General features: G+C 35.0%; 2 protein-coding genes and 1 long non-coding RNA gene across 4 annotated transcripts; 1 reads left to right on the top strand and 2 right to left on the bottom strand.

Moving 5' to 3' along the window:
- The first annotated feature begins 648 nt into the window (after positions 1 to 648).
- LOC110780947 (protein argonaute 4-like) lies at positions 649 to 12,802 on the top strand. Of its 2 annotated transcripts, none has more exons than XM_056835083.1 (9): positions 649 to 880; positions 999 to 1,066; positions 2,369 to 2,516; positions 2,613 to 2,818; positions 2,918 to 3,133; positions 11,626 to 11,737; positions 12,116 to 12,210; positions 12,298 to 12,329; positions 12,399 to 12,802. In XM_056835083.1, the coding sequence occupies exons 3-6, from the start codon at positions 2,376 to 2,378 to the stop codon at positions 11,672 to 11,674; spliced, it is 612 nt and encodes a 203-aa protein (XP_056691061.1). In that variant the 5' UTR covers positions 649 to 880; positions 999 to 1,066; positions 2,369 to 2,375; the 3' UTR covers positions 11,675 to 11,737; positions 12,116 to 12,210; positions 12,298 to 12,329; positions 12,399 to 12,802. The 2 variants fall into 2 exon arrangements, with proteins under 2 accessions (XP_056691061.1, XP_056691060.1); XM_056835082.1 differs by having other exon boundaries at positions 11,838 to 12,210.
- A 593-nt stretch (positions 12,803 to 13,395) lies between these two features.
- On the bottom strand, positions 13,396 to 17,580 carry LOC110793657 (ABSCISIC ACID-INSENSITIVE 5-like protein 2). Its single transcript, XM_021998559.2, has 4 exons — positions 17,071 to 17,580; positions 15,675 to 16,795; positions 15,478 to 15,549; positions 13,396 to 13,806 (listed from the first exon to the last, which is right to left on the bottom strand). Exons 2-4 carry the CDS (start codon positions 16,560 to 16,562, stop codon positions 13,726 to 13,728), a joined length of 1,041 nt encoding a protein of 346 aa, XP_021854251.2. The 5' UTR covers positions 16,563 to 16,795; positions 17,071 to 17,580; the 3' UTR covers positions 13,396 to 13,725.
- A 3,365-nt stretch (positions 17,581 to 20,945) lies between these two features.
- Positions 20,946 to 21,832, bottom strand: LOC130465749 (uncharacterized). Its single transcript, XR_008925763.1, has 2 exons — positions 21,695 to 21,832; positions 20,946 to 21,602 (listed from the first exon to the last, which is right to left on the bottom strand). It is a non-coding gene; the product is annotated as an uncharacterized lncRNA (long non-coding RNA).
- Positions 21,833 to 22,266: the final 434 nt, after the last annotated feature.

The following is a 22,266-nucleotide window of genomic DNA, read 5'->3' as shown; positions in this document are numbered from 1 at the left end:
TAATTAGTCTTTAAATCGCATGTATTTTTTCAACGATAAAGAACAAAAAGAGAAAAAAAATAAAAAGAATCTCAAACATATTAATTAGTCGTTAAATCACATAGATGATACCAAACCTAAATAACAAAAAGGGACGAAGAGTACCTAACAACAACCAAACATCTTTTCGCGATTTCAAAAAATTCAAAAGATCTTGCGCGCACAAGGTGTACAATAAATTTATTGTACACCAAGATAACTTTAACCCTTTTTTTTATAACTTTAACCTAATTTCGATTAACTTTTATATTAGTAAAAAAAATTGATAGATAAATGTTTTAAAATGTTAAATGATTAATTTTATACATAATTGAAGAAATAAGTTTTACTAAAATGAAAAAATTTATTACTTAAAAATAGATAACTTTTACACATATAAGCTTAACTTTTAAGCATTTTGAGTTAACTTTTACTTCGGTGTATAATATTTATTGTACACCTATTGTAAATAAGAATTTGTGCAAAAAATTTACCAGTTTAAGCAATGTAACATTCCTGACACGAAAATTAAACTTACTTACGGAGTGAGAAATAATTTGTTTTCATGAAATAAATTTTTTTAAAAAGCAGTCAAATCTCAAATAGAGACAAAGCTAATCAAGCTAATAGTACAACAAAGAACACCAGAGACTCTCCTCCTCCCTCCCTCGTTCCAGTTTTGGCAACATACCACTCAACTCTGAATACCAAAGGTTTCTCTCACTTTCTCTCTCCTCATCCCTCTCTTTCATTGCTTTCATCTTCATTTCCACTGCTTGTCTTATAATTGCTTGGAGAAATATTGTTGTTCTTCATCATACATTGGTGGGTTTAATTTTCAGAAGAATTTCGCTTTGGAAAGGTAAAATTCTGACATTTATGCTTGAAGTTTCTACCTTTTTCTCTGTTTTTTTGTTCCTTCTTCATTTTTTCTGCTTCTTTTACTTATAATTGTTTGAAATTTTCAAACTTTTTTGCAGAAATCTTGTTGTTCTTCATCATACATTGTGGGTTTAAGCAATTTTCAGGAGAATTTCGCTTTGAAAAGGTATAATTCTGTTCTTTTTATCAGTTTATGCTTAAAGTTTCTACCTTTTTTTTCTCTGTTTATATTTTCTGTTTTTGTGTTCTTGTTTTCTCATGCAAATTTATGCATGGGTTTTTCTGTTTCTTTTTTTCATTATTATTTTGTGTCCTTTGCGTAATGGAAATATTCCTTTTTGTTTGTGGGGAAATTTGTTGTTTTTTTTGTTTATTATTTGCTGATCTCACAGAAATGTGGGTAAAGAGTGAACACAAATTCTTATTTACAAGAGTTGTACAATAATTATTGCACACCGGAATAAAAGTTAACTCAAAATGCTTAAAAGTTATGCTTATATAGGTAAAAGTTATTTATTTTTTAGTGATAAATTTTTTCATTTTAGTAAAACTTATTTTTTCAAAATCACTAATAATGTATAAAATTAATTATTTAATTATTTAAAATGTTTATCTATCAACTTTTTGTTACTAATATAAAAGTTAATCAAAACTAAGTTAAAGTTATAAAAAAATGGGTTAAAGTTATCTTGGTGTACAATAAATTTATTGTACACCTTGTGCGCGCAAGACCTTTTGAAGAATGAACCTTATTTATTTATTTTTGAGATGGAAGAGAAAACGTACCAAGTATTAAGGGTAATTTTCCTTTTCTAAAATGGGGTTTTTAATGGGAAAAGGGTCATTTTTATTTTTTTTTTATGTAAAGAAAGATGTAATTTCTTCACACTACATGTCTACATGAGTGATTATGTCTTACTTTACGTTTAAATATTTTTGCGTTATTGTTTTCACACACAAAAAATATATACTTCGTATTTTCTTTGTATTGCCTCTGTTACTTTCCTCTGTTTATTCGTAATCATTTGTTTTTGATAAATTACCTCTTTTTTTTCTGCTGTATAAATCACTTTTATTCTGTCATAAATCCTCCTAGGCTTTTTCCTCTGCTGTTTACAAGATCAAAAGAAGATGGGAGATTTTTTTTACATATTTAAACCTATTTGAGCAATACTTATCTGTGTGTGTTAACAAAATAAAAACATTATAAGGAAAATCTTAGTGACAGATTAATTGAGTGAGTGATTGTTTATGTGCACACTTCTTTTGCAACTATAGTTTTTCACTAGGAGATGGTACACACTTTTTTTGCAACTATGTTGCCACTAGGAGATGGTACATGTTTATTTTGTGATGGAACATTGGAACTACTGTTATGTTTATTTGTGACATATCTATACTTGTTCGTGTAATTGGTGTGGATTGTGTAAGATTGTTTTCTCATATTTGTGTAAATTGTCTGTAGTAGATAAAAAATGGATGCATCTGAAAAAAAGCAGATACGAGTTCCTATGTCAAGGCCTGGCCACGGAACAAAAGGACAGAAGATTCGACTATGTACTAATCACTTTGATGTCAAGATTGCCAATACTGATGGTTACTTCTTCCATTATTCTGTATGTCTCATCTTCCATATCTCTTATCTAGTAATCTGTTTGTAGAATATGCTGTTGCAAAGAATACAATGTCTGAAATATTATGTTGAACATCAGGTTGCCCTTTATTATGAAGATGGAAAACCTGTTGAAATGAAAGGTGTAGGAAGGAAAGTAATGGACAAGGTCAAAGAAACTTACAGCGCTGAGATTGGTGGCAAGGAATTCGCCTATGATGGTGAGAAGACCTTGTTTACTGTCGGTTCCCTTCCTAGAAACAAGTTGGAATTTAGTATTGTGCTCGACAAGGTCTCATCTCAAAGGTAATTAATGATGCCTTGATAAAGTAATTTGTTACTTCTCAGTGCTCATAATTTGTTAGAGTGCTGATAGTAGTACTACAAAACGCTGTTTAATTGTAGGACTGATGGTAAGAGCAGCCCTGCAGGCGAGGGAAGTCCAAATGAGAATGAAAAAAAGAGAAGAAAGCGTGTGTCGACTTTTAAAGTGGAGATTAGCTATGCAACAAAAATCCCAATCAAGGCAATAAGTGATGCTCTCCGTGGTAAACACTCTGAGGAATTCCTTAATGCTGTCCGGGTTTTGGACATAGTACTCAGGCAACATGCTGCATATCAGTAAGTTCAAATTTCTTCTTGTATTTTTTCCAACTCTTGAATATACTAATACTATTGTTCTTTGTTGTTACATAGAGGGTGCCTTCTGGTGAGGCAATCATTCTTTCATAACGATAACAAGAACTTCACAGACCTTGGAGGGGGTATCCTGTTAGGTTATGATACATATGACAATACATAAATCATGCGGAAACAACCATTAAGCCAGGAATACATATTATTTACACATAATCATATAGCATAATTTAGATGCATACTCTTTGTTGCGTGCCTTCCCTAGCTGCGCCCGAACCGAACAAGAACAAGTCTTTAGGACTCCAAGTGTCGTCCCTCCGTAGACAGTCCACAGCACGTCCGGATCCGCCTTAAGATTGACCAACTAGAATCGCCCTTAAGGTACTAGAATTTTCGGCACTCTTAGGTAAGAAATATGACTGAAATTTTCTCTCAAAACTCACTTTGAATACTTGAATTAATCTCTGAAAATATGTGACCCTAGGCACGTATTTATAGAGTTATGGAAAGGGAATTGGAATCCTAGTAGGATACGAATTGATTAAACTTAGAATCCTATAAGAACTCTAATTAATTAATTTATCCTTTTAGGAATAGGAATTTAATCATATACTAATTCTAATAGTTTTAGGAATCGTGCATGAACACAAACTCACACACACACACGGCAGCCACGAGGGCCGCCCATGCGTGCGTGCGAGCAGCAGCCCACGCAGCGAGGCCCATGGCCTTAGGCGCGCGCTGGGCCTGCCTTGCGGTGGGCCTGGGCGCTGCCTTGGTTGGGCGCGCGTTTGGCTTGCTGGGCGATGGCCCGACTTCGTGCTGGGCCTTCGTCCGGCAGGCCTCGTCCGATGCTAATTCGTACGATACGCTTCCGATTAAATTCCCGGTTCCGGAATTCATTTCCGATACGAACAATATTTAATATTTCCGATTCCGGAATCAATTTCCGTTTCGAACAAATATTTAATATTTCCGTTTCCGGAATTATTTCCGATTCCGATAATATTTCCGATTCTGACAATATTTCCGTTTCCGGCAATATTTCCGATTCTGGTAATATTTCCATTTCCGATAATATTTTCCGATACGTACCATGTTTCCGTTTCCGGCAACATCTACGACTTGGATAATATTTATATTCCCGATACGATCCATATTTCCGTTTCCGGCAATATCATCGTTTCCGGAGTATTCATTTCTTGCCTGTGACGATCTCAGCTCCCACTGAAACCAAGATCCGTCGATTCCGAATATCCATAGATGGAGTATCTAATGCCATTAAATACTTGATCCGTTTACGTACTATTTGTGTGACCCTACGGGTTCAGTCAAGAGTAAGCTGTGGATTAATATTATTAATTCCACTTGAACTGAAGCGGCCTCTAGCTAGGCATTCAGCTCACTTGATCTCACTGAATTATTAACTTGTTAATTAATACTGAACCGCATTTATTAGACTTAACATAGAATGCATACTTGGACCAAGGGCATTATTTCCTTCAGTCTCCCACTTGTCCTTAGGGACAAGTGTGCATTTCCTAATTCCTTTGTCGCTCGATGCTTGCTCTTGAACATAAGGTAAGAGTTGTCATCCTTATTATGTCCAGAGGTGTTCCTCGGTTTCAGAGTTCAACTGATCAAATAAACAGATAATCATAGACTATGATTCATCCGAGCACGGCCATGCATTTCACAGTTTCTAGCTCTCCGAGTGGCCTTGTACAACTTTTAAGCATCTCATCCCGATTTATGGGAGGACAATCCCAATCTTGCGATCTTGAGATTAGACTTCGTTTGATAGGTGATTACCTGAGCGTTGCCTTTATAGCCTCCTTTTACGGTGCGACGGTTGGTCAACGTCAAAGTAAGCAGTTCTCAAACAAGTAATCTCAAATCACTCAGGTATTGAGGATTTAGTGTCTAATAATTTAATGAAATTTACTTATGACAGACTTTCATCTCTTACAGTAAAGTTTCATAGGTCTTGTCCGATACTAGTCTTCCCAAAGTAAGTATCTATGCAAATGATTATGACATTGACATGTCCACATAGTTCAAGAAACAGAACTACTAGTCATCTTGCATTCTAATCGTCTAACGTTTTCTATGCGTCCAATTTTATAGAAAACTCCGACTAGGGACCATTTTCAACCTTTGACATTCAAGTTCACTTGATAGACATTTCTTAGTCACAGGACTGGTCCTGACAGTCTATCTTGAATATATCGTCAAATTTGAAGGGACTCATCATTTAATACTAAACCAAGATTAAATGGAATATGAAAATACATTTCATATATGATAAATGTTCAACCCCAATGTTTTATAACCATGGGCCTCAAACCCATCTTCTAAAACAATTCATGGAATTCAAAGCTATGCTTGATTTCCAGTGCTACAACGTGAGTGTTGCTTCTCACTTGTTGCATAGGTTTAGTTATCATGCTTTGCCAATCTTAATATCCTTTTCATCGAATGTTCTTCGAGATATGATGATAAGATCTTTTCGAGTTTGTTTATTATGTGATCTAGTCTTTCTTACTTCGATGGTGGTTTTACTCATTTTGCAATGAAGAACCATCAAGTTAGCAGACGTTTTTCTTGCTTCAAGAGTGGTTCTACGCATTTTTCAATGAAGAACCATCAAGCCAGCAGATAGGTGATCTACCCAAGTTCAGTGAAGAACTTTAAACAACCCTGTTTTATTGCTTCTTAGGCAATAATTACTTTTACTTCAACTGTATAGGTTGCTAGTGATGCTTTATTTGGATTTACCTATCCAGGCAGTTCATAGATATGTGGAAGATTCTCCAACTATATCTTAGAACATAGAATTTATTATTTTAATTTCCCACGCAACAACTCATGGTCTCCAACCCATGTTGTCATTTTCAAAACACGATGCTCTATAGCTCGTCCTTATCAATGGTTAACTCCAAAGGGTCTTGCTTGATCCTTTGCCAGTGTTTATGCGTGTAGCATCAATATTTAGCATATCTTTATTTCCTTGAATCAAGAACTATTCCTATGTACCTTTTCAAGTACCGTAAGTATTCTTGATCTCAATCTAGTTGATCTTCACTTAGATCAATAGAGATTGGTATATGTTCGTCATGCCTAAAGTCATACGATAGGTTTTTGGCGATCCTCATATTATATCATACATGATAAATTCTTTTGCAGAATATTTCCAATTGAATTCTATTCATGTAACTTTAGCTTATCTAGTTTCAGTAGATACTAAATTCAGCTAAATTCTTTGACATATAATATAGGTTAAGAATCTCATTTAGACTCTTTGATGTTTAACTTAGTAAATGCTTATACATAGTTCAAACATCCTTTACTTAGATTTATTCATATGGGCCGAATATCTCCAATGGAGTCTTTCGTGTTTGATTTAGTAAATGCCATTACTTAATCCAAAACAATATCATAAGATCTTTGTAAATAGATCTTAATACCCAGTATGTACTAAGTTTCGCCATGGTCCATCATTGATGAATAATTTCAAATCTAAGTAATTAGCATTTGAATGTTATTTCACAATAGAGAGATATGTGTGTGATACACATAGGACCAATTAAGTATAACCATTTAAAACATTTGAGTCTATATATGGCCTCTAACCATTTTAGGGAATCTGGGTTTCGTCATAGCTTTCTTACAGGTCACAAACTCATTAATCTACATGATAATAGTTTGACTGTAAGTTGTAGGTTTCTTCACTATCTAATAGAAGAATCGCATAGCTTTAGTGACCTGAACTCCATGTTTCTTCACTATCCAATAGAAGAATATCATAGTTCCAGTGACTTGAACTCTATGCCTACTTTGGGTATAGAACATCAAACAAATAGAATATCAATACCCACTTGAAAGTCCTTTGAATATTCTGTTCTCCTTGAAGCACTTGTAAAGTCTTCTAAGAGATGTCTATTCTTTAAAAGCCACTTCTAAAGTCCTTAAAGAATACGTTCGGGTTTTCTGAAGCACTTCGAAAAGCCTCCGGAATGTCCGTTTATGTTTGTTGTTCGCCTCGAAGACTTTCGAGGTCTATTTTCTCCCACTTGTCATTTTGGAAACGAATCTCCAAAAGGACATTATTTCGAGCAAACAAACATTATGTTCTCAAAAATTCGTGGTAGAAACAATACCCTTGTGTCTCATTTGAATAAATCACAATGAAACATATATCTATACTTGGGCCTTAGTTTGTTGAATAACAAACACTAAGCTCCCACTGAGTTTAGCAACTCTCTAGATATATATTATCGAAAAGATATTCTGAAATTACTTTTCAATAGCTTTGACGAATTTGGTTTAGTTTGGTGGTAGTTGAGCATTTTGTTTTAGAAATTATAGGAAAATTCTTTATGATTCATCATTGATCGAATCAAGTACTAATTGACTTCGATTATTCCAACTAAGATATGCCATATCTTATGGACCTAGATTGTGAAATTACAACACACAATCATTGATGATCATATTTGGTCTCAAGTAATCATCAACATGATCTAACCTAGATCTTTATGATTTCTTGCCAAGTGGATTTTATACTTCTGAATCTTTGAACTAGCCAAACAGATTCAACTTATATCACATTTGAGTAAATAAACCTATATTCACTCAAATCCATGTGAAATAATAAAGTCATAAAATCTTTCTTTAGCTTTGAACTCTATTGTCTAGGCGTTCTAACAATAGTTCATATCTTTTGTTACTTTCAACAAGTAAGACTAGTTGTCTTAAATTGATCTAGAAATCAATCAACTTTCAAAAAGTCCATAAAAATAGAGCTTTTGAATGTTAACTTGTTGATATGGTCTAAGCAACAATGCCAAAGATTAGTGGAACTCAAATCAAGGGGTTGATTTGAACCTAGTAAAGTTCTTTAAAGAGTTGTTTGTTTTAATCAAGCATATTGACTCAACCTGTAAATGACCATTTCATTCAAATAAACAAACAAACATTGTTTTTGTTTTTCTGAATGTGAGTCTTTCTGTGTTTGAAACAGAAATTTAGGTATGCTGATTATGGAACAAAATATCCATTAAGTTCCAACCTTTGAAAGGACTTAAAACAAACTAGATGACCCTACAATTAATGTAACAATGCCATGCTTCATTTCCCACTTGTAGGTCATTAGTGTATCCTAGCTTCCATTGTTTGAGTTATTACCGAAGTAAGAACCTCAAGCGGTATATGATACCAAGGAAGTTTGATTGCTAGGTCACTTCTCTTTAAACATAAACTTATAGGTAGAAACGGAATCGTAAATTCCTTTCATTTGTTCCTCGTTTTCCTATTTCTTGTACCCTTTCTTATAGTCTTAAGAATTGAATTCTTTAGTGTTGACTTTTATACTTTGTTAGACATGTCCAATGTCACCCCAACAAGGTTCTTACCATTTAATTTATGTTGAATATTTTGTTTCAACTAGATGATCTTACCAGAAGCTTCTAAAGTTCTCTAAGCATCGATCTATTCAAATGTCTAGGGACTAGACTCATTCGAGAATTAAATGGACAAAGATATTAGGTTGTTAACCATTGGTAAAGCTGAGCGTTTAAACTCAATGCTTTATGATCTCAAAACTACATTGTATTTTGAATTCACAAGCCCCAATCGGTTTGCCATTCGATTTTGATACTCGAAAACAACCATAAAAGTCGCTATAAGAAACGTACATTTTAAATTGCTCACTTTCTCTCATTTCCGTGAATCGTTCTTGGATTCACTACCAATCGAGGAAATTTACTGTTACCTTTCTAAAAGGATTTATTGCAGTGCAAGATATTTAATTATAAACAATAATTAAAACATACATTGAAGCATGCAAAGTCTAAACATTTATCATGAATAATAACTTGAAAATGAAAGCAATCATGCAATTTAAACAAGTCATTAGCATTTTATTCGAATTATGTGTTCCGGCAGGTGAGAATAAAATGATTCCAAGATCCTAAAATCATTGAAGAACTAAGCACAGTTTGTCGACTTAATCCTAAAACATCTTAGGTAAGCAAAAACCTTTTGCTAATAGTCTAGAAACTATTCTTGGTTGATAGGTACGTCTAAGAACTTATTAGGTAAACCTATCGATTTCGCCACGACATAAAAGGACACCTTACTTATATCGTTGAGTTTCACCAAAACTAACATGTACTCACAATTATTTGTGTACCTTGCCCCTTTAGGACCAATAAGTAACACCTCGCTGAGCGAAAACTATTACTAGATTGATGTAAAGGATATCCAAGCAAGTGTATATTTTGGCATGGCACCTTATAACTCAATTTTTAAGTTTGGAACTTAAGGCTCTTACTATGTTGGTTAGATTTTAAGTGAACTAAAATCCTTAATCATGCAACATAATCAAGCCACAATCTTATGCATAATTAAGACATATTTAAAGCAATAAATAACTTAAAACATGCATAAGATAAATGTGATCTAGTATGGCCCGACTTAATCTTGAAGCTTTAACTTCAAAGTCCGTCTCGAAAATCTCCGTGGGAGGCACCATTTTCTTCAAATAGGATAAGCTATAATTAAAACTAATTACAACTATTTGATGGTACGCAGACCATATTTGAATTGAAAAACGACTTTGGTACTTTAGACCAATTACATTCAAATTAATGGTACGCAGACCATATTTTCTATCCTATTTGGGCCATACTAGTCACTTCATAACCTGCAAAATAATACATATACAATATATATCATTCACCCATTCATTATCATGAATGGCCCACATAGCTGGTTAGTAAAACACATTATGCATCACGTAAACATTTGCAGCAATTAATCAAGGGCACCAATAATCTACCAATTATTCAGTCCTTATTAATTCTAATCAAGTTGTTTTAACCTTAAGGATTCGTAGACCTAATCAAGAGTTTTATGACTAAAAGGGCTCCCACTTAAACCAATAAATTCATATGCTTTACTAATTTTAAACATAAAAATGTATTTCAAGTCTAACCGGAAACATACAAATTTAATTAAAATTTAAAGCTCATATAAATTTATAATTGAATCCAAAAAGTTTAATTTAATTTCAGTTGTATTTAAATTAATTCATGATTTTAATTTTAGTAAAATAATTAGAATAAATAAAATTTATTATAATTACAATATTCAAAATTAAAATCCAAGAAAATAATTTAAATTATTAATTTTAAAATTAATTAAAATTACGTAAACTGAAAATTTCAAATTAAACATTCAAAACGATCTAATCGCAACGCAAACACCCTATGCATCGCACGCCCATGGGCCGCACGCACACAGCCATCGCTGGCCATGTGCGCGCAGCCCATGCGCTCGTCGCATAGCTGCTGCATCTTCCATCGCAAGCCATCGCACGCTATGGTGCTCGCTGCGCGCGCGCCAGCGCTCGACGCACGCGAGCCATCGCTCGCTGTGCGCGCTCGCTGCGCGCGAGCCATCGCTCGCTGTGCGCGCGAGCCATTGCTCGCTGTGCGCGCGAGCCATCGCTCGCTTTGCGCGCGAGCCATTGCTCGCTGTGCGCGCGAGCAATTGCGCGCGATCAATCGCTGGGCGCAGCGCTCGTGGCACGCGAGCTTGCGCTCGCTGCGCGCGAGGCTGCGCGCGCTTGCGCGAGGCAGTGCGCGTCGTGGCGCAGCTCGCTTGCTGCCCACACGCGACTGCCTTGGCTTGCCTTTCGCCCATGCCCAATTGTTCATAGCTCGTGGCCTACGACACAAGGCAGGGTTGCTGCCTTGTGCTCGTGCACCATGCCCTTGCTCATTGCATTCGTGCCGCACGGGCGACGAGCTCCCTTGCTCGTCGTCGCATGCCCGCACTATACAACACCCCTTAAGGGTAACACGAAGCGTCCATTGCTTTGTGCGTGCAAGTTATATGAACGAATCGCATAAAAAAATTAAAATTTATATTTAAAATTAATGACAAATTAATAAATAATATTAATTTCATAATTTTAGGGCGAAAAATCGAAAATTTATTATCCAATTGATTTCCGATTATTATGGATTCAAGTCTAGGTCATAAAAATTTAAAATTTATCATAAATTTACAATTTTTATGGTGGTTTTTAATCATAGGTTTCTAATTAAATTATAATTAATTATGAAAATCAAATTAATTCTAAATTATTCTAATTTTCAACAAATTAATCATAATTACAAATTAGATTGCATAATTAACAAGGCTAGGCATTCAAACTTGTTAAACATATACTGTAGGTCAATCAAAAATTCAAGATTTATCAACAAGAATCGCAAATATTTAATTTAACATCTTAAATTTACGAAATTTTGCATTCGAAAAACTAAAACCTTCGAAAAGTCATAGTTAGGCTTCGAATTTGAGAATTCTGGGTTCAGCAGAAAAATACTATTTTTGTCAAAATTTTAGAATCTTTCGTGTTAAGGTTCTTAAAAATTTGCATTATTTTGTGAATTCACTTTGATTTTCAGGCGTGCAAGATGCTTGATGAAAGTTGGTCTCCTAAGTTCACCATTGTGATTGCTCAGAAACAGCATCATACCAAGTTTTTCCAACAAGGAAGCCCTGACAATGTACCACCTGGTTAGCAAATCTATCACCCTTCCAAAAATAGTGTGAATTAAATTTCCCAGAAAATTCATCAAGTCTTAAAATGTTTTGTTGTCTTTATTTACTTACGCAGGAACGGTGGTTGACACCAAAGTCTGCCATCCATTATACTACGATTTCCACATGTGTGCACAAGCAGGGATGATTGTGTTTAAATCTTTTGAATCTTGTTTTACTTTATCTACAAGTTTTAGGTTTGCCATTAGCAGTCTCAGCTAGTCAAGGCTCTTTCATTTTCCATAAACTACTCCCATATTGGACTTGTTTTATGACTGAATGAATATACGCTTCGACATGATCATCTTAGAGTTATGTTACTCCAACTCAGGCATTGATGTCAGAAATTCGCAGGGTACAAGCAGGCCAACTCACTACCATGTTCTGCTGGATGAGATAGGCTTTTCAGCAGACGATCTGCAAGAGTTGATTCACTCTCTATCCTACGTGTAAGAAATCTCTCATCATCTAAAAAGTTCCTAAACTAATTTTATGCACAAAGGTCTAATTCAGAGAACATATTGACACACATGCAGGTACCAGAGGAGCACTACTGCTATATCAATAGGTAAATCTTGCTCACTTAGAAAGAAGCTCACTTTCACATACTAATGCTTCCATCTTTTTACCTCTGCAGCTGCACCAATTCGATATGCTCACCTAGCAGCCAGCCAAGTATCACAGTTCCTCAAGTATGAGGACCTGTCAGAAACGTCTTCAGGTCATGGAAGCGTGACATCTGCTGGAAGTATTCCCGTACCTGAGCTCCCTAAGTTGCATGACAGAGTATGCACCTCAATGTTCTTCTGTTAGCCATACGAAAAGGTACGACGTATGTAGGATATTTAGTTTAACACAGTGGCTCATTATGCTCATGGTTTTGGCTGGCAACAGAGTTGTGTAGGTCATTGTTTAGAGTTTTTGGACCAAAATGTTGTGTTAATACTATGTTTATGCAGTTTGTAATCTTGACTATCAAAAGACTTTATCAGTTGTTTAATACCAAGTAAGACAGATTGAAGAGATGAAAGTCTTACCCTATTCGAGTGTTAAACAGCAGAGAATAATGGCAACCTGGCAATGGTGACCACATTCTTGAAAAACTCCGACTCAATGCCTTTGTATTGTAATCTTTAGTGTTTCTCTAGCTTACCCTCTAATGTTTTCAAAGATTGCTCAAGTTTTACCCTTTTGAGTTTTGACAATTAACCTACATCAACAAGTTTGCTCTACTAATTTCTGGAAATATATGCTCAAATATGCCGACCTTATCATAATCAACATTATGACTTCTGAGTAGCAATTTTCGAGCCAGTACCAAAGTACTGCAGTTCAATTTTTGAGCACAGTTCAGGTTTAGATTGGTTAATCAAACAAAACGCAGCTTTGTTTTTTTGGGTACAATCCAGACGCTCACTTTGTGAAAGCAACACCAAATTAGCAAATCAACGTTGATTTATCGGAAAACACAAGAGACTTGGGACAGCTTTTGGACAATGAGATATAGTAAATCCTTCCCAAAAATCATTACAAAAAAAAATTTATACTTGTATACTACGGAGTACATTACTGCATGTTTAACAGGATTGCACTCAATCACACAACAAACATGGAGATATATACGAGTAGCAACATAAGCTAAATTTTAATCTTTTTACCTTTTTGCAACTCTCTTGAGATACGTTCCGCACATAAAAATGTACATACACAGGCTACTCACAGAGGAATATAAGAAACTAGGAAAAAAAAAACTAAAAGATTTAGAAATGGAAAAAAAAGACCTACGAAAATCAGCAGCAGTTGCAGACTAGAAAAAACTGACAGATTTATGAAAAAGGAGGAAGAGGAAGAAGGGTTACAAAGACGAAGCATCAGACATCAGAGATGAAGATGGTCCAGAAACAACAGTTAGCTTATCTCGTAAAACACGGCTTTGCATCGGACAGCTGCTCATGAATACATCTCTAGAAAGGTGATGAGCTTGTTCGTCGGAGCTGGTACTTTGGTTGAGGAGGGGGAACACTTGGCAGGGCCTTCTCCACCTCCTGTCAACAATTCATCGTAAAAAGGGAAACGATCAGACTAGAAATAGCAATTTACCACAACTTCTTGGAACTCATAGTACTTCAAAGAATTAAATACATTTTGATCCCAAGTTTCCAACTATCATACAGATAGAAAGTGAAACCACAAATCCTAGGTTGCTATATGAAACGCAAAGATGTGACTCGTATATGAAATTTCCATCTAGCAACTAACAAGACTCTTGATAGAGGTGGCCAGTGGGTCCGAGGCGAATTGCAGGGATGGGACCCAGGAGACTGGTTTAATAGTAACTGGGGTGATGAGGTTCAAAACCTGGTTGCAGGCCTTGTCCGGGGTGGTCCAAGTGGGTCTGGTGTTTTCAACTTTCTTATAAAAGCTGGGTTAGTCAAGTTTGGTGCATTGTGGGGCCGTGTTTTTGTTTTTGGAGACATGACCCAAAACCCGCACACTCTCTCTGGTCCAAGCTGGGCATTGGCCTGGTCTGGACTGATCGCACTGGGGCTAACACAGCCCAATGACCACCTCTATCTGATACCTTACAAAAAATTTGTCATCAACAACAAACAATCACAATACGCAAGATGGATATGAAATTATGACTTGGTATCACATCAGATGGTTTTGAGAATTGTTAAAGATAAATGTTAAGCGGTTTTCAAACACAGAAATGACTGAGTTACAGAGAATTCTTATAATAGGATGCCTTAAACCCAAGAATTACAGTAGTCCAACCAATATTCAGGACAAAAGCTACTCCGAAACCTAAAATCAGCCTAGAGATTCTGAAAGGGAATAGGTAGCTCAATTATTGGCAACACAATTTTGTCAAAGCAGAACATGACGGGCAAAGAGTATTTTCACGGAAAAAGAGCAATTTTTCATGTTTTCAGAGTTACCTTCTCCTGCATATTGATCATGCCCGGCTAAGGGCAGAGTGAAGTCACTCTTACTAGCATTCTTGCAAACTTACTACACTGTGCTCAGTTACACCATAATATTGATTGTATGGTGAACTCCCAGAAAATAAAAGGATAACGAGAGTTAGGGAGAAAGTAGGGCTAAGGTGAGGCCAAAAAAAGGTATCTGTATCTCTCTTATGGAAATCTAATACACTACTTCAGAAATAAATAAATAAAAGTACTGAGCCAGTAAGCCACTGTTTTCAAACCATCAACGCCAAAGACTGACAAGTGACAAATAAAAAGCTGGTTATAATCCAAAACATTGAGTTGGGAAATGTAAATTCAAAGAGTTGCTTCCTAATCTTAAAATCTGTTTAAACAATATTTGAATCCTGAGAATTGTTTTCCTCCATCCATTGCCTAAGGAATGCAACTAGCTTGTGGTTTGCCAAGCAAACTGCTCAAAAGACCATAAAGTGAGATTTCAAGATCCAGCCACAACAAATGAAACGTTTATTCTTTTCTGATTACACACCATCAACTGGGAATGCGAGTTGTCAAGTACTACATCTAAAAACACAAATGCAACAACTAATTTCAAAAATGTGACACTCTACCATGGACTATGTATACTGAATAGGCACATAAGATTATCCCGCAAAGGGAGGACCGGATTTCAAACTAAGGAGCAGGGATTGAGATCATTTTAAATGCAATTCACAACCATGATTATATTTATGGTAGAAGTGAAAAATTAAACTAACATACCCTCATTCTTCGTAGCCTTTCATTCTCTTCTTCTAGCCGTGAAACTTTGTTTTCCAACTCATGCGTATAAGCCTGTCCACCACAATCACAAACTTATCATGCAAACTGAGGAGCAAACCAGAAACAGAACCACCAAACAAAATTAACAAATTCAAACACGTGCAGACCAAAATGAAAAACATGACTTCAAATTTAACCTGTTTCCTGGCTCGTGAACGAGCAGCAGATTCCCTGTTCTTAATCATTCGCTTCTGCCGCCTCTCAACAGTCTTCTCAACCACCTCTCCCGTAGCAAGCCTTTTCCGGCCAATGGCCTGTGTATCGGGCAATGTTCCCATCAAAGGGGCAGTTGTCACTGCCAATTGAGCCTCATTATAAGCTGTATCTGAGAGAGCTCCACCACTGACAGCAATAGGCTGAGGCACATGATGTCCTGGCATAAACATTGTCATCATACTATGCTGTTGCTGCTGTGGAAGTAACTGGTAAGGCATCCATTGAGCTTGTTGTGGAACATTCGGGTGCCGTCCAGAATTTGGATCAACACCCACCAAGTTATTCTGACCACCACTGCTACTATCATTCCCATTACCATTCCCATTCCCATTACCATTACCATTACCAACTGCATCAAGTACAACCCCAGCTTGAACCAAGAAATCTTCCAATGTCATCTCACCAAGTGTATTTTGCCTCTCAGGATTTCTCTCCTTCACCTGTTGAATCTCTCTCCAAACTTCATCAACTGTCTTCTTACTTAGATCACGAGACAAATTAAAACTCGATTGTCGATTAAGAGATGCCTCCACATTAGCTCCCTGATTATGATTTTGAGCACCATTATCAACAACATTATTATTATTATTACCACTTCCTCCAACAGTCTGGTTAGCTTCCACTGTCCACACATTCCTAAGAAGCTCGTCAAGATTCATACTACTCAAGGGTTTCCCCAAGTTTCCCAACTGGTTTTGTACCTCATCAAGTGTAAGACTATACAAAGAACCCTGCCTTGATAAACTTGGAGGCTTTGGTACAGAACTATCACCTACACCACCTTGAGATCCCATTGTCTGAGTACCCATTCAAACCATAAACCTCATAGATATATGCTACAACAACCCGGAATCGCAATCGTAACCTCAACCTCAACCTCAATCTCAATCTCAATGTCAATCCCAAACATAAACCTATATATATTTGAGCAATGCAAGATAAACCCTTTTCTAACAGAAATGGCAAGTATTACACCATACAATTGAAGAATCAACTAAATAGGTCTTCTGAACAACACATGCAACCCAAATTAGCTGCAACCCTGTATAAAAATCATACATTAAGCACTTAATCATTGCTAAAAAAGAAATTAGATTAGGGTTTTAGGAGGGTAGAAGAACACAATAAAAAAGAGAGAGTTTTGGGGGAAAAGAAGAGGAACCCAATAACCCAAATCAAATAATTAACATAATTATAGAATCATAGTACTAAATAATTACACTAATTTAATTCACCAAACATAAACAACAATTAAAACCCAGTCAACAACAAGAACAATAAAAATTCAGAGAGAGAGAAAGATAGAAAAATACCCACCTGATAATTAAATAATTAGTAGTTAGAAAATCCCACCAGAATCACATTCTTCCATTTCAAGCTAAATTTAATAGTGTGTAGAGGATCATTTAAAAAAAAAAAAAAAACTACCCAGACAAATTTAGAAAAATTACCCAGGTAAATTTGGAAAATAAAAAACCATTAATTTGTGAAAAAGACACTATCTTTCTTCATCCAGAAGGAGGAGGAGAGAGAAAATAGATGCTTTAATTTAAAAAAACGGAAAATCAAACAAGAATTATGACCTTCAAAATTAATAAATAGCCAAAAATAACCAGAAAAGAAGAAAGAAAACAAAAGGAGCTTAGTGTGTCAAGTGAAAGTGTTGTTGTGATGGTAGGGAGGAGAGAGAGACTTCGACAGAGCAAAACGCCGCAGGATCAGATCTGATGAAAGAAATTGGAAAAAGAAAAAACAGAAACAACCAGAAATTTTATTATAAATCATAAAATACACAAATTATTCGATGAAAATAAGAAACTGAAGAATAAAAATATATATAAAAAAAAAACTTTAGTGAGTAAGTAAGGACTAAGGACTAGGAAAACCCATTTATTTTTTTAGACAAGAGGGTCCCATTATATTAATGTACAAACATACGAAAATTTCTATTTTACAACTAAGTGTACAATGAAGGCTATTTTATTTTTCGTAATCTTGGATTTTGGTTGCTCAATTTCTTACGGGAGTATTTTACCAGGACATATTAAGTACATTCGGGAATAAGGTGTACCTTCTTATATTTCTCTTTTACATGTGAGAAAAAAAATATGAGAGGAATAATTAATAATCTTATACTTTATACTCTATAATTAATAATTAATAAAATAATAATTTGTAATTTATAATTAATACTCCCTCTGTTCCATAATGTTCCTCATGTTACTATTCATATGGTCAAAGTTTGAAAACTTTGATCGTAATTAATAGTATAATTATGAGTAAAAATATTAACTTGTGGGATATCATTGGATTCGTTTTAAAATAAATTTTCTTAATATTATTTTTTTATAATTTTTACCAATGCGAAATTAAAGCTATTAATGGTCAAAGTAGTGCATTGGAGACCGCGCATAATGGAAAAGTGAGAAACATTATGGAACAGAATGAGTAACTAATAAATAATAATTGATAAATAATAATTAATAGTACTCCGTTTTAAATACTTTGTAATTTATATTTTTAATTGGTATAAATTGATTTATAAATGGTAACAATAATACTCAATTAATAATTTAATTTTAATTAATAATTTATGTACTCTATATTAGTTATTTCCGTACATACATTTATTAAAAACTAGATTAGATCCCGTGCACATACGGAATTTGATCATTTTTTCACAAAATATTTAACTGAATATCTCCCAAACTACTGCATAGTTATAACATTTTTAACATACTCGTTTAAATTTATTCATCTAACGTGCATATTTAAAATGCTAAAATGGTAATTCGACCAAAATATTAATTGATATATTTTCCATTATTAATATAGCGATTTGACTAAAATATTACCAATTTAGAATAATTACTATTACGTCCTATCTATTATTTCCATAATTTATAAACTAAATTTTGTTTCCATACATAAATAGTTCATTAAAAAAAGGTGGAGAATAACAATAAAATAAAACGAATACATTTTTATGGAAAGTGATTTTTGGCGGGAAAAAATCTCACCATGAATTGACACGTGTCATTCCTGGTGTCTCTTTTAGTATATAGTAATAGATAGATGAATAAAAGCCATAAAATGTCCTTAAACGTCATTTTACAAAGTTACAGCCAACAGCCAACAATTGATTTTACCAAACATGTTTTTACACAATCAATAGTCAAACATCCAATAAAAGCAGCCAGCTTAAACAACTTGTCAAACCAGCCAAGTGAAACAGCCGACATCCAACATCCAACAGTCAATTGCCAAACAGGTTCTATATCTTTCTCACTCTATTTCTGGTTGCAAGTGAAAATCTAATATTTTTATTAAAAGTCATTTAACAATTAACATGCTACCTCGTTCCCGAAATATCTTTATAAATTTGCACGATAATTAATGAACTTTGTTGTATGTGAGGGTGAAGATAACAAGTGAAAATGAGTGGTTATAAATTATCCAACAACCAAAAATAAAATAAAAAAAAAAAAATAAAGGAGCAAACAAAAGAAAGAAAAGAAAGAGGAAGTATTATCTCAAAATATCAAAAAATTGGTATCAAGAATTGGAAAAAGAAAAAGGAAGTTTCAGGTGCTCATAAATATCTGATGGGGGTTAAATAAGAGATAATTGAGACACACACTGAGTCGGAATAATAAAGTCACATCAATTAAGTTGTTTCTCACTCCACTATGATTCACGATCCCCAACATGCTTGAAACTCTCAGGTGCTGACAAATGTTGTACATGTACCATGCCTACCTTTTTTTATCCAACTGTTCAAAACTAAAGGTTGGACCCCACTAAAGTTCCCTATATACTTGCCAAACAAAAAAGGTTCCCTACATGAATACTTCCCTCTATATAAATGTTTTTAAATTGGGCTGCACTTTAGGTATTACGATGACTTATATGGGCTTAGAATATGGACCGGCCCATTGTTTAGCAAAATCAAGCCCATTAGATTTGCGTATCCTTTTTTATTTTTTGAAGGAATGTTCATAACTTTGATTGACTATTTCTTATTAATACAGAAAATGTTAAGTGTTACTACCTTCGTTTTCAAGTGATAGGTTACAATTATTGTAATTACAAAGACTTAGGAGAACATGAGATAGAGTATATAGGGGTGGGGGGTATGTATAAAACGGTAAAAAGAAGTAGAAATGGCAATAATCCGGAAAGAAAAAATTGATTTTAACTCGAGAAGAGATGACCTGAAATTGACCCGAATCAAAAAATACATGACCAATACTGAAAAGAGAAACTTTTGTGTGAGACCGCCTCACAGGAAAGACCGCCTTGTTGGCAGCCATGTGGAGCGCGCTGACGTCATACTGACGTCATCGTTTTCAACATTATTTTTTCAAAAAACAAAATTCAAATTTTTTTTTTCCGACCTTAACTAATTGGCCTTTTAGCTTAACTAATTGGAATTCTGGTTTAACTAATTCGACTTTAAGCTTAACTAATTCAATATGAGGCTTAAGATTTATTTTCGACATCTTTTTTCTTCGAAAATTATATCTTTTAATTTTTTTTAGTACTAACTAATTAACTAGTGTAAAACATAACTAAAAATCATAAAATCATAACTACTTGAATAACAAAATAGTTAATATATAACGACAAATAGTTAAACTTATGAGTTGAATAGTTATTATTTTTAAACAAACTTATTATTAACTAAAACTCATAAAATCTTAACTAATTAGTTCCTATGCTTAAGTAATTGGTTCAGCGCTTAAACAATTGGTTTCGTTGCATAACTAATTGATTTTTAGACTTAACTAATTGATTTCAGTGGTTAACTAATTAGTTCCAGTGCATAACTAACGGGTTCCGGTGCTTCACTAATTGATTACCATGCTTCACTAATTGGTTCTCGTGCTTAACTAATTGGTTATATTGCTTAACTAATGATTATATTGCTTAACTAATTTGTTACATTGCTTAACTTATTAGTTAAAAATCTATACTAAAACCCATAAAATCGTAACTAAACCCCATAAAATTATAACTAAAGCCCTGAATTGAAACTAAAAAGTACGTAACTAAAACTCAAATAACCTTAACTAAAACCAAGAAAATCGTAAATAAAACTTAAAAAATCTTAACTAAAACGTCAAAATTCCGAACTAATTATTTCAAACTAGTACGAATTTAATTATAACTAAAACGAAATTATTTTAAACTAAAACGAAAATACTCTTAACTAGATATACCAAAAATGTAACTAAAATGAAATTATTCTTAACTAAAACCAATCTAATCCTAACTAATATAAATGAATAAAATTATTTACATTTACATTACAAATTTGGAAATTAAATTATATTTCTTTGCTATTTTTGCACCCAGCAACAGGCAGCGCTTCCTCTCCTCGCGGCTGTGAAACACAACGGGCCACCACCACCGACAACGGCCATCACCACCGACAACGGCACCAGTAGAGTAGAGGAGCGACAATGGCCACCACCACCGACAACGGCCGCCACCACCGCCGTCAATCCTAACTTTTTGCGGCAGCGAAAATCAGTCTCCTCTCGCCTCCAACAAGCACTCAACAGATCGGCGGCTCTCAATCTCCACCGCCGATCTTGCTTTTTCCTCGCCACCTCTGCTCCTTCCTTCGCAGCTCTTCTCCTTCTGTCGCTGCTCGCCGGCCATCGAAATTCGTCTTCGGAAACCTAACCTCTCGCCTGAACCCTAACTTCCCGCGGCATCCATAAAAATATACTTCAACAATGCTTCCACCGCCGATATCCTCCTCCGCCTCGTCTATAACTCTGATTCTCCCTCCTCCATTACTGAAACCTCCGACTCTTCATAAGAATTGAAAAATCAAAAACCTAAAACAATTGAAAATTCAAAAACCTAAAACAATTGAAAATTCAAAAACCTAAACGAATTGAAGAAGGGAGGAGAGAGATGGAATAATTACCTAATTTGAGATTAGGTAACACCGTCGGTTGTTCTCAAACCTACGCCGGCGGAGGAGAAGAGATCGGAGAGGAGAGAGAGGCAGAGGGTTAGGAGAGAGAGAGAGGGGGATATAGTTTAGGAGAGAGATAAAAATGAATTAGGGTTTGAAATCTGAAAATAAAATGGGTATATAATTGTTGACGTCAGCACGACTACGTGGCATTTCATGTGCCATCAATGCGGTCTTTCCTGTAAGACCGCCTTACACAAAAGTTTGTATACTGAAAAATGGATGATATGTAATTAACCTAACCCGAATAGACACGGATGTAGTTGAAATGAATTAGTTTCTCATATTAATATTTTTCAACAGATAAAAAAATGGTTTGACCCGAATAGACCTAACCCTACCCATACTCGAACCAAGAATCCACTGCTCGAAATTTTCCAACACCAGAAGGGGTCGACCCAAAGTTTCCTCATCTGAATCTAATTAGATGTGAAAGAATCCAACCCGTACACGACCCAAACGACCCATTACCAGGTCTAAAAGGAAATAGGAGAAAGAGTATGGGGTAGTGGAATTTTTTA

The sequence above is a fragment of the Spinacia oleracea genome, chromosome 1 (assembly GCF_020520425.1).
Source record: "Spinacia oleracea cultivar Varoflay chromosome 1, BTI_SOV_V1, whole genome shotgun sequence".
Lineage (NCBI taxonomy): Eukaryota > Viridiplantae > Streptophyta > Magnoliopsida > Caryophyllales > Amaranthaceae > Spinacia > Spinacia oleracea.
This window is presented reverse-complemented; position numbering and strand designations above follow the sequence as displayed.

Bases quoted from the DNA above. Each gene is read 5' to 3' on its own strand.
- LOC110780947 (XM_056835083.1), top strand. From the start codon at position 2,376: ATGGATGCATCTGAAAAAAAGCAGATACGAGTTCCTATGTCAAGGCCT. The intron at 2,819-2,917 runs GTAATTAATGAT...GTTTAATTGTAG, and splicing joins GACAAGGTCTCATCTCAAAG to GACTGATGGTAAGAGCAGCC. The intron at 3,134-11,625 runs GTAAGTTCAAAT...TTTGATTTTCAG, and splicing joins AGGCAACATGCTGCATATCA to GCGTGCAAGATGCTTGATGA.
- LOC110793657 (XM_021998559.2), bottom strand. From the start codon at position 16,562: ATGGGTACTCAGACAATGGGATCTCAAGGTGGTGTAGGTGATAGTTCT. The intron at 15,550-15,674 runs GTTAAATTTGAA...TGTGGTGGACAG, and splicing joins GTTCACGAGCCAGGAAACAG to GCTTATACGCATGAGTTGGA. The intron at 13,807-15,477 runs GTATGTTAGTTT...AATTGTTGACAG, and splicing joins AAAGGCTACGAAGAATGAGG to GAGGTGGAGAAGGCCCTGCC.